Source organism: Rhipicephalus microplus, chromosome 9 (genome assembly GCF_043290135.1).
Source record: "Rhipicephalus microplus isolate Deutch F79 chromosome 9, USDA_Rmic, whole genome shotgun sequence".
Taxonomy (NCBI): Eukaryota; Metazoa; Arthropoda; class Arachnida; order Ixodida; family Ixodidae; genus Rhipicephalus; species Rhipicephalus microplus.
The window spans coordinates 124,884,860-124,902,804 of NC_134708.1; the positions used below are offsets into that span (position 1 = coordinate 124,884,860).

The following is a 17,945-nucleotide window of genomic DNA, read 5'->3' on the forward strand; positions in this document are numbered from 1 at the left end:
CTTTTGAACAACTGCAGGATTTTTACTAGAAACCATTTCAACTAACTTTAACGCTTTCGTGGGTTTTTTTTCTTATGCTGCCTCAAATAGGGAAAATAGGTTTCATATTGAAATTTTTGAAGTAGGAAGACAAAATTCAGCGAAATAGCTTAGTTTGCCATAACATATTGCCAGAATGCTCGTAGCTTGTAAGTGCCGCCTCCCAGCGGCAGCGCTGCGTACGCCGCCAATCGGCAACAGCAACCGCAGGCGCGGCCGAGGCTGGTCCCTGCCCTCGCGCGGTGATAGCAGCAGCAGCGATCGGCCTCGGAGTTCGTCCCTGCCTAAAATACGTCGCGAAGGGAGCGGTGGCAGTGACGTTAACTTTTCCAGCACACTCCCAAAGCATGTGCCGTAGTGTGGTTCTTTCCCCGCACGCTTTACGCGCTTCCGTCGGGTATAGATAAGAATAACACAGGCGTAGGGTCACAGGGTGGGGGAACGTGTTTGTCTGTAATAACCGCAGAGTTGCGGCCTCCCTTTTGTCCAATTCGTTGCGTGGTGGTGGGTATTTGCGTCTGTTTAGTCTGTAATGTTGCGTAATGTTTTTGATTGTGGTCAGGCGATCACCCCACGACCACTCCAGTTGTTGTTGTGACGATAGTGCCATCACCCCGCTCTCGGAGATGAAGGCGGCCATCGAATTGGCCACGGCTCGGTGAGAGATCTCGAGCCGCGGTGTGGGCCGCCTGGTTACCTGCGAGCGGGACGCTGGTGTGAGCCGGGGTCCACAGAAGGAAGACATTCGCATTTTCAGTTTCGAGATACCAGGACGACAACGCCGAGGCCATCGTTCCTCGAAGCTCACCGTGGTCCATGTTGCTATTACTTAATTGTAGTATCTGGGCCACCAGACGCGAGATGCGACCGCGCGTGAAGCCACGGACGGCAGCTTTCGAGTCGCTGATGACGACCGCAGCCTCCGGTGCTGCGGCGACTAGTGCGAGAGCAATCGCGGCCTCTTCGGCCACCTCTATGTGTTCCGTACGCACCGTGGCGCTCGCGATGCATTTGCATTTTCTCAAGATCAAGGGGCTTTAAGCCCCTTGATCTTGAGAAAGTACCGCTATCCACTCTACTCGCCACTGCACTCTCGACCTCCTCTCTCCCTCCACGCCCTCTGCGTATCCTCCCTGTCTGTGACACTTTTTTGCACGATGATTGGTCTCCTTCGCAGTTGCCCTTAGAGACGCGGGGATCTTGTGCTTTGCTTGTGTTTTTTAGGGGCGAAGCTCCTCATAGCGGCACCCGTTCATCCCTCGTAGTCATAGCAGTAGTCAAAGTGTGTAACCAGTCTTACATTTTGACCTCCAAGGTGGTGCTGGTGGGAGATTTCCTCTGTGCGTTGTTGAACAATAAACAATTCGCAAAGTGTGCGTTAACTAAAAGCCCAATTTTCCTGTCTCTCATTCCCACTTAGCAGCCATTGGTATGTAGAATGAGCACTATCTGACAAGAAAGGGTTGCCACGTTATACTCACTGGGCGTAACCTCCTTGGTTTCATAAAGTATCAGCGAGCGTTGGGCCGCAGTGCCATGAATACAGTGAACTAGTATATACCTTGAAGTCGAGGTGATTAAAAGTGGGAAGTAGACACGAAGCGCAAGCCATAAGAAAGTGCGTGTGCCTCCTCTCGTTCAGTCCTTGGAATGTTCGCTGGATGGCGGTGCTTTTATATGAGGAATATATGATGAAAAGATGTGAGATGGTGGTACTGGGAGTGTTGTATAGGTGGACGAACGGACACACAGACAGATGCTTGGACGGACACACGAATGGCTGCATGGACGGATAGACGCATGGACGGACGCAGCAGCGGCTGCATGGACAAACGCAGGGACGGACGCACAGATAGACGTGCGGACACAGGAACAGACGCACGCATGGATGGGCGGATGGTCGCACAGGTGGCCACACAGATGCATGCATAGACGGACGGAAGCAAGAATGAATGGACGGATGCTTCGCCCCACTCTCCATCATTCACTCCGCGGATATGCTGCCATTTTTTCTTATTCGCTCGCGCCATTTTACGCCGACGCTCTGCGTAACAACCGTAGCGTGCGCTTTGTTATCTGTGCCTTGTGCGGGCGCTATGCCGTGCTGTTGCGCCTATGACTGCAATCACCACAGCGCTAAAGGTACCGCAATTTTAGGGGCGAAGCTCCTTAAAGCGGCACCCGTTTGTCCCACGTCGTAATACGTAGCATGTCTTAAGCTTTGACCTGCAAGGTGGTGCCGGTGGGAGATTTCTCCTGTGCGTTGTTGAACAATAAAAAAATTCGCAGTGTACGCGTTACTAAAAGCCGAATTCTCCTGTCTCTCGTTCCCCATTTGCTAGCAGCCATCAGCATGTACATTGAGCACTATCTGACAAGAAACGGTTGCCATGTTATACTCACTGGCGTAACCTCCTTGGTTTTAGAAAGGTTTAGCAAGCGTTGGGCCGCAGTGCCTTGATACAGTGAACTAGTATATACCATGAACTCGAGGTGGTTAAATATAGGAAGTAGACACGAAGCTCAAGCCGTAAGAAAGTGTGCGTGTGCCACGTCTCGCTTAGTCCTTGGAATGTCCGCTGGATGGCGGTACTTTTATATGCGGAATGTATGATGAAAAGATGCGAGTTGGTGGTACTTGGAGTGTTGAATATATGAACGAACGGACACACAGACAGATGCATGGACGGACGCACGGATGGCTGCACGGACGAATGGATGCATGGACGGACGCAGGGGTGGATGCATGGACGAACGCTGGGACGGGCGCACAGATGGACGTGCGGATGCGCGAACAGATGCATGCACGGACGAGCGGCAGGATCACTGACGGTCACACAGATGGATGCATGGACGGACTGAAGCAAGAACGAATGGACGGACGGATGCTTCACCCCACTCTCAATCATTCACCTCGTGGATATGCTGCTTTTTTTATGATATCCCAAGGTAAACGCGATGGCCTGCGGAAGCAGCCGTTGCGCAAACAGCAAAAAAATTTGTTCCAACAAAGAATAGCGTTCTTTGCGAGGTAAGGCACCTTTCTTATTGCTCGTATTAGAGCATCGCCGAATCATACATTTGAAATATTTTTTCGGCCTGCTCATCAACTTAAGTGTTCTTTAGGGGCGAAGCTCCTAACGCTGTGGGTTGTAAGTCCCGTGTCGTTGTAGTTGTAGTAGTAGCCAGTTGCATTGCAATAAATGTCAATAAAAACGGCATCACAGCATATCCACGGAGTGAATGACGAGAGGGGCGAAGCGTCAGTTAGTCCGTCCATGCTTCCGTGCGTCCGTTCATCCATCTGTGTGTGCGTCCATCCATCCTTCCGTCCGTTCGTCCACACGCTTTGCCCCACTCGTGATCATTCACTTCAGAAATATTGTGATTTTATTGGCTATTTGTTCGATAATTAAAGCTGGATTGTCATGAATATGCTGAATTCTTTTGTTAGAAATAAGAAGAAAGTTTATTCATTTAACATTTTTTATAAAAAATCATGGCAGGGAAAGTTGACTTAAAGGCACCTTATTCCATTCAATCAGCCACCACTAAGAATACCTACCGAAAACATGATCGATTCTCTGCACCTATATTTGCACGAAATAATGCCTACAAATACAATTATTTTCTCAGAACAGTTGATGACGAATTCACTGCCTCATGAATTTTTTTCGGCTGAGAATTTTGCTATATCGCTGGAAACTTGCCTACTTGGTGATTAGAGTGTTCAAATATGTTGTAAATTTTCTTGCTGTTTCACAGACATGTGACCTCCGTTAGCGTATACATACATGTTTCTTTTTTTGCTGGTACGAGTCACTTGATGTTACTTATGCCCTTCCAGCCAGGGCCAAAATGCTGGTCTGCAGTATGTTTAAATTTATATTTGATAGATATGTGGGGTTGGCAAATAAATAAATAGAAACATATAAATATATTCAGCTCATACTTCACTACCTCGCTCGCATCTCGGCAATCGTCGAAAATGCACAACTGTAGTCTGCTTTCACTGCAAACAATTATGTGGAATGACACAGCTTCTCAATCGCGCTTCATGTGACTGTTACTATTTGTTTACGAGAATGTTTGTTGGAGAAAGCAAATGAATGGACGAATGGAAATGACAGTAAATGGCGCTCATTTTCATATTGGGCATCTAGCTTTTGGGGGGACAGGGGACTGGGGGCTCGAATTAACACACAAAAAGCATAAAATAGGGGCGGTCCATAAAGAAGGTTCGAAATACAGAGGCGCAACGCAAAAAAGAAAGCTATAGCACAGTGATACCGTAAGTGAGTCATTTTCTAGGAGACCGTACGTGCCGCATTTGCTTTAGTTAAGCCTGCAGTAACTTGTCCTCCATTCACCCCAAAATAAACTATGTTATCTTTCAAACCAGAGTCGCATGGGTACTTCTGACCAGGATCAGTCAGGGCGGGTAGGATTGTTTCGTCGCTATCGACGCGCAGACTTTCATGACCTTGATCTCGATCGGGTGTGATCGTGATTATAAGCGACCGCGTAGCAACACCTCATCTGAATCGAGCCTGATCCAGAACGGATCTTATCGCGATAGAAAAAGTATGATACCTATAATATTTACAGCCATGACTGCTACATGACGACCTACATTAGCGATCTTTTTTTTTTGCCGCAGTGCTTGTATTTTCCTATTTGGCTTGGACAGATTCACGCTTGTGACACTAATTATACGCATAGTTATGCAAATAAACTTAATGAGAAATTCAGCGCTTAATTGACGCGTCGTACACATCACAAGCGTACATGCCACAAGCGGAACTACATCAGACGCAAACGTACACCATGTTGTATCCTGTGGCAGAAAAACATCCGCATCGTAGAAATCGCCATAAAAGCTTTTACTCACTTAGCATGCCTCACCCATACGACCTTTGGAAGAATCTAATCCTTCAATAAACAGTTGCTTCAGTGTTGCTAATTTTATTATCACCATTAAAAAATTCAGCGCTACTGTGGCGCGGAAGCTGCCGAAAATTACCCCCCCCCCCCCCCCCGTGGGAGCGTCGGCAAAAAATGGCACCGTGCGCCGCCGCCTATGGCAAGCGGGCGAGGAGAATCGAGGAGGAAACTGGCGCATGGAGGAGAGTCGTTACTTTCCCAAGATGAAGGGGCTTTATTTGCCGGCGCGATTCACAACGGCGGTAACGTGAGCGCGCCTTCTCTCTGGGTATCGCTCGGCGTCCACGTACAGTCGACGCTGTTGCCATACATTATTTGGAAATCACTCGCTTTTTTGTTGCGGCGCCCGCCGTGGTGTGTCGGGTGCATGTTCCTGGGGAGCGGTGGGACGATGAGACGGTCGCGGACCGTGATAGGAACCATCTTCTCCCCGCATTGCGTGTGGTATGTTATACCGAGAGACTCGAGGACACGTCTTTCCGTCTTGGACTTGGACAATCACTCGTATTGTGCAATGTTGTGTGCCTCGATCAGTTCGTCAAGGGTGTTTTGCAGGCCCAGCTCGAAGAACATGTCCGTGCTCGTGTTGACAGGTATGCCAACCGCCCTCTTGAAGGCCTTGCAAATCATGAAATTGACCTTGTTCTGTTCGGACGCCAGCCATTTCAGATAAGGGGCGATGAACGTTATCAGACTGATCGCGTACGCCTGTACAAGGCGGATCGCACCGCTTTCCCGCATACCGCAGCATCTGTTAGATATGCAGCGCAAGAGCTGAATCGTGTCATCTACCAAACGATTAAGTCTTCAAACTGTCTTACCGTTGTGACCGTTGGCCGGCAGATGTAGTCCCAATATCCTTATGTTCTCTACGCTCGCTATGGGAATGCCGTCCGCCGTTATTACCCTTATTTCTGATATCCCTCCACCGGGAAGGACGGTTTTGCGGCCGCTTCTCGTGGGTCTCTATATCAAAAGCTCGGACTTAGCCACCGAACATTCGAGGCCCGTACCTCTCATGAATATTTCCACCACGCCCATCCGCAGTGTTCGCTCCACGTGGCCATCACATCCTCCTCCGGGGACCCAGAGGTGATGTCCGCGTAAAGGCTAAAGAACATGGGCGACACGACGGAGCCCTGTGGTGTACCCGTAGGACCCGTTCTGAATTCCGGGGATTCCGCATTGCCGACAATGACCCTCACACACCTGCCGGTGCGGAAGTGTCGTATATATTTATAAACTTTTTGGCCTAATATCAGCTATCAGACACGGTCGAGATTCGCCGCATGCTCGATGCTGTCAAAAGCTTTTTTTCAGATCAAGGCTGAGAAATGCCTTGGTGAAACTATAAGTGCTGTCTACAATCTGAAGCTTCAGCTGGAACATCACGTCCTGTGCGGAAAGGTTTCGGCGAAATGCGACCATCGTGGGGGGAAGACGTCAGCGTCTTCGAAGTACTGAGTAACGCGAGTCAGGACAGCGTGTTCCATGACTTTAACCACGCAAGACGTGAGCGAGATTGGCCTTAGCTGATCGATTGTCACCTGCTTGCCCGGTTTGGGAATCACGACCACGCGGGCTCTTTTCCAAGCATCGGGGAGGGAGCCCTCTCACCAGCAGTCGTAAACGTATTCCGTTAGTCCCGTAATTGAGTCATCGTCCAGGTGGTGTAGTCTTGTTGGTTTACCATTGCGGGCAGAGAGCAGACCTGGAGTTGAGGTTGCCTAAGAATGCCCTAATTTCGGCTTCACTAAACTCCACGTCTAGCTTCTCATTGTTGTCTCCGTCATACATTGCGTGCTGCGTTCTTTCTCCTGTTCTAAAATAGCGCTCGCGCACGGCCTCAAGAAATTAGTCTGGCGTACCCCAAAGTCACGTACGAGCCTGCTAATCTTGTGCCCCTGAGCGCTCTTGGTCTCCGGATCCAAAAGGTGCCGGAAGAAGCGCCAAGCGTTCGCACCGCGCATCTGTCTCTCGAAGCCATTGCACGTCTCTTTTCATTGTGTGCGGCATACGTGAAAAGCGTGTTCTTTTGTCTCCCTGTCCAGTGTGGCTATGCGCCTGCGTAACGTCCTATTATGCCTTCAACGTATCCATCTCTTTAGCAAAAACTGCATGGCCTCCCACATGTGCAGGATCTATCTATCACGCGAAGGTTTGCTTCAGAAGGGACCTCGTGCGTTGCTTCCTCCACGTCTGCCCTGAGCGTCTCAATCCATTCTTGAATGTTCGTTATTGGTAGGTCGCCTTGCTCACGTTCTTTGCGTGTCTTACGGAATGCATCCCATTCTACGAGACGGAGGATGCGTCTTCTGGCCTTACTTTTGCTCTCGAAGCGACACCCTCTAGCACGCAATCCCGTGTCTATTTTATTCTCTATCAAGGAATGATCACTTCCGAGATTTTCCTGCATGTTGTGTCACTGTGCGTTTGTTATGTTCGCCATGAACGCAAGGTCTGGTAGCGTTTCAGTGCAGGCGCTGTTGCCCGTGCACGTGAATTGGCATGGTTCGCGATGAGCTCTAGTCACTGGTCTGCCGAGTCCTCCCACAGGAGGCTGCTCTTGGGTGTTTCTCATGGATATCCCTAGGCCACGTGAAACGCGTTGAAGTATCCCGCAACGAATAGCAGCCGATCGCCGGTGACTGTGCATACCTCGCGGAACAGCTCCCCGAATCTGTGCGGCAGCGAGGGCTTGCTGTATACGTTCAAAACAAATAGACGTTGACCCCTCCTCATAAATATCTCTACGAACACGTGCGGTATCTTCAATCCTTGAAGCTCACGCTCCGCCACTGTGAGGTTGCGACGAAGGAGCACCGCAGCTTCCGGCGGCATCACCTCAACACTAGTCGATGCAACTCGGCGTCTTCTTTTCCTTTGCTCTTCGCTAGACGCGGCCGCATCTATGGCTTTGTCGCCCGATAGTTTGACCGGGTCATTGGTCGCCTGTAACAGGAACACGTCCGGCTTCTTCTCACAGTTGTCAACGAACTGCTGAAGATTGCCCCTCTTCTGAAACCTCGGCCGTTTCGCTGCCATGTCGTGTACTGTTGTAGATGTCTAGTGTGTGGGTGTAGTTTGTCGCGCTTAGCCATCGTAATGCGTGTACGTTATTGCAGCCCGTCGCCCGATAGGCTCGTTTGTTGGTGCTGCGTTTCTCTGTCTGTCAGCGGTGATAGTTGCTGCTGCTGTTGCCGTCTCGCATATGGTTTACCGGTTGCCCGCATCGGCCCGCCCGCAAGAGGTGGGGGCTAAATTCGATTTTGTCTATTCGCACCGTAAGCGTCACAATCACCTGACTCATTTGTTCCGCGAGCTTAGCCACCGAGTTATTGACCATTGTAAACATTTTCTAATTTGTTTCGCCTGGCTCACGAAACGCTCATCTAGGCTTGTCATAATATTCACCATGCACTCTTTTAGCATTTCGTAGGAGGTGCTACACGATTCGGTCATGGGTTTCTCAGGGTCTAACGCTGCTCTATTGGAAGATACCGAGCGGTCTTCACGTTCATCTGCTGTCTCCACCGAGCTTTCGTCAACAGTGTCTACCTCGACAGGCACGGGAGGAGGTAAAAGAGGCAGTTGCTCTAATATCACCTAGAGTTTTTGCTGCTGAGCCACCCCACTTTTCAATTTGCCCATTTGTTCTCTAAGAAGCGCATTTTAAAAATTAACTTGATGAAACTTTCTGAGTGAGTAAGCATTCGAAGTTGCTAGTAAATATGCTGTTGAGCATATTTTTACTAGGACCGCCGCAATGCTGAGTCTGTGACCTAACATGTGCAAAAATGAACGTTTTTGCAACTTTGATGGAACGTGTACAATTCATTTCGAGCTATATACATCTGAACGTACTTTGAGTCTTCAGTAAAGACTTCTAGATGCTGTGACCAACTATTCTATTTCTCTGAATGTTGTCTGTCTATGATGAAAATTTGTCAACATGAACTCCATATTCTCCATATTCGAGGCCACGAAGAAATCTACGAAAGCGTAAAGATTCTTAAAACCTATTTGTATTTTGTTAAAAGCTTCCCATTGTTGTAAAAAGGTAGAAATTTCTTTTCCCATAATTTAGGAAGAACGAAGTTTTCGACAATGTGTTTTGTGAGCCTTGATATTGTGCGTTCTGAAAAAATTTACATGAGGTTTGGGTACTGAAAAACTTGCTCACCTACGTGTTTTTTTTTCCGAGAAGTGCTTTTGGTTTGAGATAGGTGCCGCTAATTTTTTTTCAAGTAAATTGTAAGATGGTCGAGCGCAAAGGTTGGGAGAGTTGGCGTGGAACGACTCCATTCGAACTTCGTCCCGTTTTTGCGCAATTTTCCCCTCCTTACAATCCAAGTGTGCTTGTAGGATCTCACGGATACGCGAGAGTGTGTAAAGAAGGTTCTATAGAAAGGCCCTTCTTCGAGGTTCCGCAGCGACTCTGCTACGCGATCCGCGCATGGCCTGCAAGCCTGAAAGGTTTTATTTGACGGCTGCTTAAATGCATACCTAATGAAGTTTATTTGCGCATTCATATTTTTTAAATAATGCATGTGAGAAGCTTGAAAATCTGGCACTATACGTACACCAACTGGCGTAAATGGCGAGGCATTTTCATCGAATTCGACATCTGAAACTTTCATAGACCTTACAGACCCGATAAGTCACTTTGAGGGGTTCACTACAAGGTGTTGGTTTTTAATGCCACTTTTCATTGCACAACTCAAATGCGGCCGAACATTTGTGAGACACCTATACTAAGTGGGAGAGGGTTTACCACAACTAATTAAATAGGTAATTTGTGCGAACGATACTAAGCGATAACTTTTTTGTTGATGCGTTGTGAGAGAAAGAAGCTTGTTTTTTTTTAGCTTCATTTATTCTGCATATTCGACACTTCGGCCGTGTTCAACTGATCACTTGTTTGATTGAATGAATTTGCAGCGCATGGGACTCACCATCAACAAGGGTATTGATGTCCTGCGGATGTGTCAGGTAGCGAGGATCGATGTCCGGTGCATCATACGGGTTTCGAGAGACTAGGCGCAGTTGACCCCGTGATCGCGGTCGCAGCAGCACTGGATACATAGACATGGATTCGCGGCCAAGGTAGGGGAGGAACGTCGTCTCCCACGTCTGCGTTTAAACAAACCAGCGATACACAATTACGAGACAGTGGTCCAGCTGTGTACCCATGCATCCCATATTCCCCATTCTTTACTGCGATTTGGTGTAGTGTGAGGCACGGCTTTATTCGAGTCGAGCTAACAATTACACCTGTTGGAGATGTTATCTACAGATAAGGATGTTCTACAAATGATATTGATATGTCCAGGTGACAGTCAGCAACTGCGCTGACACCGATTCCCTCTGACGCTGAAAACGGCTGCCGGGCCCCGAGATAGCATTAAGAACTGCGTTGTGCACAAGGGTTTAACCGAGAGACATTCACGTTTACCGTCCCACGGCAACGGTGATAGAAAAAAAACCGCATGGGTGATACGTGGTAATTTACGAGAATGGTTTGCTCTAGGACCGTGTAAGGGCCAGTAAAACTCCGTGTAAAACTCTGTATAAAAACTCTGTATAAGCTGAGAACACGCACTGGAGTCCTACAAAAAAAAAGCTCCTCCACGAGAAAAGGTGACGGCACGATTAATCGAGTCGTTGCGCGACTACCGATGTTCTTGGGAGATGTGTTTATTCGGGTGGGGTAACGGCAGTGTGCGATGCGAGACAGAAGTCGTTCGCATAAAGGACCTGCAGAGTTTGCCGGAGCCGAAAGAAACGAGACGTGCAGAGCTAAACTAGTTGAGCGACCACAGGCAAGAAAAACGAGAGAAAAGCCAATAGTGCGCTGCGTAGCTTTATTATTGGCGAACGCTATGAACTGCTGAACTGCATCCCAGTTCGCGTGGTCGGGGTTAATGTACACCCATTGTCAAAATGAGTTAGGGCATGTGAGCGACGACCGCAATCCACTAAAACTGCATTTCCGCGCCATCCGACGTGAAGAGTGCGCATTCGCGTCCTTTCGATTTTGCAGCCATATCTTTTTACTCTCTTGCAGCGTGCCAGTGAAGACATGTAGCGTTTCGTGCTAGGCGTCGCTTTCTTCATTATGTGACGCGCTCCGTTCAGCGGGAGCATGGTGGCGGTGAAGTGTATGCGACTCGCTGCGCCCTGACTAAAGAGGTATCATATCTTGTCTCAGTGGCAAACCGGTGCCACACGCGTCAATAATTGTCTTCTCTGCACGTTCGTTTCAGCTGAAGTGTACCATGTGATAAGAAATGAACGAGGGCATCGAACATAAAAAGGCATTGCACCTAAAGAATGCTTCGTTTTATTGACATAATATAACAAGACGCAGGCAGATCACCATGAAAAGAAAAGTTTTTTTGTCTTGGCCTAATGCCTTATCTACTTTGATGAAATTGACATCATTGTAGGGAAGAAACGTGTAAATATATGTTCCATCTCTCTTCCTCTTCAGGCAAAATGACCTGATTTTTCTTATAGTTCTGCTCTGTGACTAGTTTTCTGCCAACAATACTCTAACCGTTTGGCTTGCTTCTATCACGGACGTGCTCAACTGTCCAGGTTTGTTCCTAAAACGCAAAGCCCCGTGTAGGCTTGTACCCGCACGTATACTTGGGTCGATATCGGCGTATTCAATCAGAACATGTTCCTTCGTTTCCTTAGCTTCCCCACAGCATATACATTGTTCCTCTTTATTAAATCTCGCTTTATGACAGCGCGTTCTAAAACAACTCGACCTCGCTTCAAACGGTGGTAGTTGTTCTAAAACAACTCGACCTCGCTTCAAACTTGAAGTATGTTAGAACCTCTCCCGTCTTATTTCGTTTTTGCTGTTTCGGTAGATATTGAGAGCCGGCGTTTTTTTCTATCGCCGCCTTTCATTAAAGCCTGTCCGCCTCTCTGACCTTTCGTCTAATGCTCCTTGTTGCTACATCGCCCACATTGCCAGCCGTACATTTACTGGTGAGCCTCCTAGTTGGCACCGGGGTAAGCGCCGCGGCGCGGAGAAAAAAGTGGGCCACGCCCACCTGCGGAAACACTCTCTCCGCGCGATTGGGACGGCCGGATAAACTCGCCGCGCACCCGCCATCTCAGAGGCCATCGCTTGAGTCGTTAGTTTTTCGGAAATAGAGGCGCTGCTGCATCTGCTGGGAAATGAAGCAAAAACGACAGATTGCAGTTGGTGCTACTTTAGTCTTTTTAGACATTTTATTTCGTGTGGCTTTCTGCAGCCACCCACCGGGCATGCCAGGAGAATTCGCGCCATACTGACCGCGAAATCTTGGCGACGAGTCAGATATTACCTGGATCGCCTCAGGGCCTTTCGCTGCTCTCCCGTAGCCAACGCCACCAGAAGCAATTGTCCGCCGAATCAGTGCGCCGAATTCTAGTGGAAAGCGAAACTTCGCCAGCCTCATCCATGTTAAGGAAGATTTCTCTCGACTAGTGCGCCGCAAAAGATCTTATATCTTACAATACTCGGTCTAAGTACTCTAGATTACAATCTCTGGCACCCTAGCTTAAGGACCAAAATATTGTTTCGTGCCTCAAACCAAGAGACGTTTTCATCATGCCGCGTACTACCAGCACACTAGTCGAATAGCACTCTTATTGTATTTTTGGCAGCGTTGGTATAACTGGAATCTAATATACGCCTAACTTGGTTCTATCCGACCTTAAGCTAGTTATTTTCTGAAGCTCAAAGCAGTGATTGCAGATAAGGAAGCGCATTTCGTAATTATGACGGGCACTGTATTTATTGAACATAGTTACAGCAATAAAAACAGTTCTAGGTCGGTGAGAGGGAGCTATAAAGATGCAAGGAAAGGCGGGGAGGTTAACCAGACGCGCCTCCGGTTTGCTACCCTGCACTGGGGAAGGAATGAAGGGGAGTAAAGTGTTAAAGAGAGAATAAAGGTACACCTATCACGAGCACACTTGGGGGAGCACACGCAGTCTAAGTTGGTCGCTCAGCTTTGTTGTCTTCAAGTAATGTAGGAGCACTTTAGTCGCTTTCTGCGCAATCGAGGCACGCGCCGAAGGTCGCAGAATCTTCTGCACAGAGAATGGTCTAGAGTCCATTTGGTTCAGAACCATCCGGAGCTCGCATTGCTGCATGTCGCAGCTGCACAGGACGTGTTCGATGAATTCTTCAGATCTGCAGAACTCACATGTAGAGGTGTCTGCCATACCGATTCGATAAGAGTTCACCTTTGTGAATGCAACACCCATTCAAAGGTGCCATAACAGTGTCGCATCGGAGCGGCAAAGTTGCGATGGTAGCTGTATCTTGAGAGAAGGATCCCGTTCATATAAGTGACACCTTTGGAAGCTGGTATGTGACCAGAACGTGCGTGTAAGATCTCGAGCCAGCAAGGGAAGTCTTGCTGCATCAGTCATTGATAGAGTAATCGGTACCACACGTGGTCCTTCATTGGCGGAGCGGGCTTCATCATCGGCTAATTGATTTTCATTAATGATTGATTTGTGAGGTTTAACGTCCCAAAACCAGCATATGATTATGAGAGACGCCGTAGTGGAGGACTCCGGAAATTTAGACCCCCTGGGGTTCTTTAACGTGCACCCAAATCTTGATTTCCATCATACCGTTATGTCAAGGCAGCCATTGATAAGTAATATCATGCCCTCGTGATAGACCTTGATGGTGGAAATATCTTATTTTATGTACCAATTGCTCATGATTATTGTTAAGCATGGCAAACTGCAAACTCTGAAATGATGCCTTCGAATCACAGAATATGGCCCTTTTTCCTGGACGCTCTTGAACGAGATATTGTTAAGCGGCTCTTATAGCAGAAAGCTCCGATCCGCAGACGTAGTTGTATGCGACAACTTAAATTTGATTGTCATTGCTACAACCGGAATTACGGTGACACCTGATGAGCTGCTGTACGAGACCAACCCATTTGTGTATGTCTGCGTTCGGTCCAAGTAAAACTCATAATAATAGCAGTGTTGCTAGCTTCAATGCTACTCTGGAGTGATTGCTTTTTTTTTATACCCGGAATTTCTAGACGTGCACGCGGCTGGTCGAGCCACCTCAAGGAACATGCGATTCCCGTAGCTGGCTTATATCCTGACGGAATGCTGTTTTGGGTGCTTGGCTACGACGTCTGAAAACGTAGCACGCATTTCAGAGGGTATAAGGGCCAAGTGGTCGTCTGGGACATGGCTGGCATGGCGAATGTGCGCTCCGAGGCAATCCACTGCTGCATATGTCCTGACCGGATGGTCCTTGGCAAGCATGATTGTGGCCAAGGTAGAAGCACATTGGGGCAGTCCCAGACAGATACGCAGCGCCAGATCTTGCAGACTCTCCAATGAATGAATATTGGAATTGCAAGCATTCGTCAGTACCGGCAGCACCGGTAGCGCAATAGACCCTGAAATAGGGCTCTGTACAACTTTAGCATGGAAGCCACAGAAGTTCTCCATGCTTTTCCGCACATGAATTTCATTGTATGCACAAGAGATGGCACTCTCTTATTCAAGTACGTGCAATGCGGGCTCGAAGAAAGACTTCTGTCGATTATTATGCCCAGGATACAATGCATCCGTGCATATTTGACTCTCTGCCCATTGATGTAAATAGGCTATGGCGTAATTGGTTTGCGTGTCAACGCAATCAACGCGCACTTCACAGTTCATATAGTCAGGCCTTGTTTCTTAAGGTAGGCTGTTGTGAGGGTTGCTGCCCACTGTATTCCCGCACGCACATGAGTGCGAGTAACTGCAGTACACCAGAGGCAAATATAATCGGCGTATAAGGATAGGCACACCGACTTTGGCAGAACCTCCACCAGACCAATCAGGGCAACATTGAACAAGGTGGACCTTAAAACACCTCCCTGAGGTACTCTATAATAGGTGTACTGTTCAGTCGTTTTACCGTCATCTGTTCGCACAAAAAAAGCACCTGCCAGTCTTTCATCCTAAGAAACATTCGTCCATCAATGTCCATCGCTTCGAGAGAAGTGAGGATAGCATCGTGAGCTTCATTATCATGTGCACCCTTCACGTGAAGAAAGAGGCCCACTGATACACGCTTGCTAGTTTTTTCTTGCAGAACAAATGTCGATAAGTCAAGGACACAATCAATGAAGAAGCGGCCCCCTCGGAAGCCTGCCATGCCGGAAGGGTAGTTGGTGTATTGTTCCAAGTACCACTCGAAACAAAAAAGAACCATTCTTTTTATCACTTTTCCGAGGCAGCTTGCCAGGACAATAGGGCGATAGGCTTTCAAGTCCAATGGTGATTTTTTTGGTTTCAGAAGTGACATTAATCGACTTTTTCATTTTCGGGGAACACTGCCACTGAGTCAGGCGTTATTTAAGCATGTTAAAAGTTCTCTTGTGGCTTTTTGTCCAAGATGTCCCAACGCAATATAAGTAATACCATCAGGACCAAGTGATGACGTGCACTTAGAAGCGACTAACGCACCGTCGAGTTCTTCTATGGTAAATGGAATGCCCATTTCTGGAAATTGAGTCTCTTGAACGATCACGGCGTCGATGCTTTCATTTATAATATTCCCAGCACTTCTCGTGCATAATTCTTCAGCCACCTCGAGTTCTGTTTTTCTATGATGGAGTGCCAAAGCTTTAAAAGGGTGCCGTTGTTGTGGAGAGTAGAGAAGACCACGAACTGTTCTCCAGATTTATGACAGCGGCTCCTGAGGGTCTAGAGATTCGCTGAATGATTTCTAGCGTTCGCTTTCCAGCTTGTCAACGCATCGAATCTTTTTCTGGAGCCGTCTTGCTTCCCTAAGGCCATGAATTAATTTTGTACGTATGTGTCGTCGTTCAGCGCGCCTTCGTATAGCTCGTAGTTTTTCCAGTTCGATGCCGAACTGCGTTATTTTGGACGAGAAGGATAATTTACATTTTGGCGCTTGCATAGCTTCCGCGATGGTCGGTAAAGTCTGAACTTTGGTAGTTACGCAACTTGCTATTAGCACCTTGAGAGGATAGTTCGTAATGTTAAGAAAGCTAAATTGCATACCTTCTAAGTGCTTTTCTAAGCAAAAACGCAGATGAACGAGTTTTTGATCAATTTTTTTTTTCAGAGAAAGGCGCCCTGTGATTTTCCTTGTATCCAGTTGCTTGCGGCAATGCTTGTGCTAGGAGTCCTTCAGAACACTGCCGTGCACGTAATTCTCAAGCACAAGTGCTCGAGAACTGGGGTTATCATGCTCATGCACGAGAACCCCAGTGGTTTTAAAGCTTTTCGAATGAATTTGGGATATCTTTGTTACTGTTTGGGGCACGAAGAGAGTTGAAATATGTTAATTACTGTATTGATGAACGAGTGACGAAAATAGTTGTCACCAATTAAGGCGTATCTACTGAAGCTTTTTAAGAAAATCTGTTTTTAATGTCAACGTTAGATCGTTCGAAGAAAGGTGTTGGAAGGTAAATACGAAGAATTTTTATTGGGTGCAAGGTGGCTCCACTTCTTACTGAGTAATATTTTAACAATATGTAGTAGCATTTAGAAGATACCTAAGGTAATTCTCTGGTTCAGGACTTTTTGTGGGAAGATTGCTTGATTTTTTGTATTTGATGAGGACTGGATTTGTAGTACTCTAGTGGAGAAGCAGGTCCGAGATTCTGTTTTATAGTGACGTCGTAGGCGGCACATTGGGCGTTAAATCTCCCAATTATGACGTAGCTTTCAGGAAAGTAGCCAGCGAAATAGAAGGAGTGTATTAGAGGCCAATGTCACCGAATTTCGCACATTTAAAAAGTATCTCCTTCATACGCCTGTTCCTAGCTTAATATGTCGGACTAGTCAGTGCATTGTTTCACTAATGCTTAAACTCGCTATGAAGACAGCTCGTGTGTGTTTTCTCCCTGACTTCATCGCGCAGTTTAACTCTTCTTGTAGCCTATATTGCCACGAACCTTTATATTTGATGTATTTGGGTTTGGCTCTCAAAGACTACGCTCAACGCGGAGAACACCGCACCGCTAGAGAATCTTCGCGACTGTAGTAGACCCTTTATAAGGATTGCGTGTTGGATGCGAACGTTCGAGCTTATTCCAGAGCTTGTAATGCTGGAAACTTCAATGCATGGTCCACATAAGACTGCTTGTCCTACCGATTATCAGATTATCAACGGCCGACACCCCGCTTTTAGTGATTGACAAGGTATCCTAAAAACCTTTCACAAAGCAGAGCGAAAGTCTTTGCGTGAACCTTGATTCGCGTAAATAATGAGGCGCAGAGCACCCTGTGCTTTTTTAGTTAACGTTCCTGACAGTATGAGTTATAAATCTTGTTACGCGTTCATTATTTACTCGGTGCCTTCTTAGGCGGAATACTTGTGCTCGACTGAAACTATAAGTGAAAGACTAATAATATAATATACGCACTTCATTGCTCAATCCATGAGCGGAGCGGAATGTTTCACCATCGTCCGACACGGGAGACCCAGATGCCATGTGGATCTCTATGTCCGGCCATTCCATAGTGGCATAGCGTGTGCTCACGAAGCCTAACCCCTCCACGCCACCTAGCAGTGTCAACGGCCCTGCAAACAAAAGAAACCACATCAGTACTAACAATGAACGTACAAAGAAATGAAGATCATGATATCACCTGCATGTGCGCACTGACAGCATTCGACATTGATGGATTTCGTAGTCGACATTTACATCAACAGCCGATAACGGATTGAAGTGCGGGTGAAAATAAGCGCTGTCCAGGCTGTTTTTAATGTCGCCCGATGTGGATTCAAACTGGTAGCGTGCATTGAAAACTATTCGCAGGAGCAAGTGCAATGCAAGAATATTTGTCAGGATTTCAAATTATCGCATAGCTTGTCACTCACCTTAGTGCATGTTCTATATATCAAAAAGAGAATGTTTAAGTATTTCATTATATAGTACCGCACAATTTGA

General features: G+C 47.3%; 1 protein-coding gene across 1 annotated transcript in view; it reads right to left on the minus strand.

Annotated features, from left to right (window-relative positions):
* LOC119163045 (glucose dehydrogenase [FAD, quinone]) overlaps nt 1-17,945 on the minus strand; it is a 242,022-nt gene that overhangs the window by 58,641 nt on the left and 165,436 nt on the right. The window contains exons 8-9 of the mRNA XM_037414980.2: nt 17,418-17,575; nt 9,939-10,116 (exon numbers count right to left, since the gene is read on the minus strand). Coding sequence (XP_037270877.2) covers nt 9,939-10,116; nt 17,418-17,575 — 336 coding nt within the window. The remainder of the gene's footprint in view (nt 1-9,938; nt 10,117-17,417; nt 17,576-17,945) is intronic.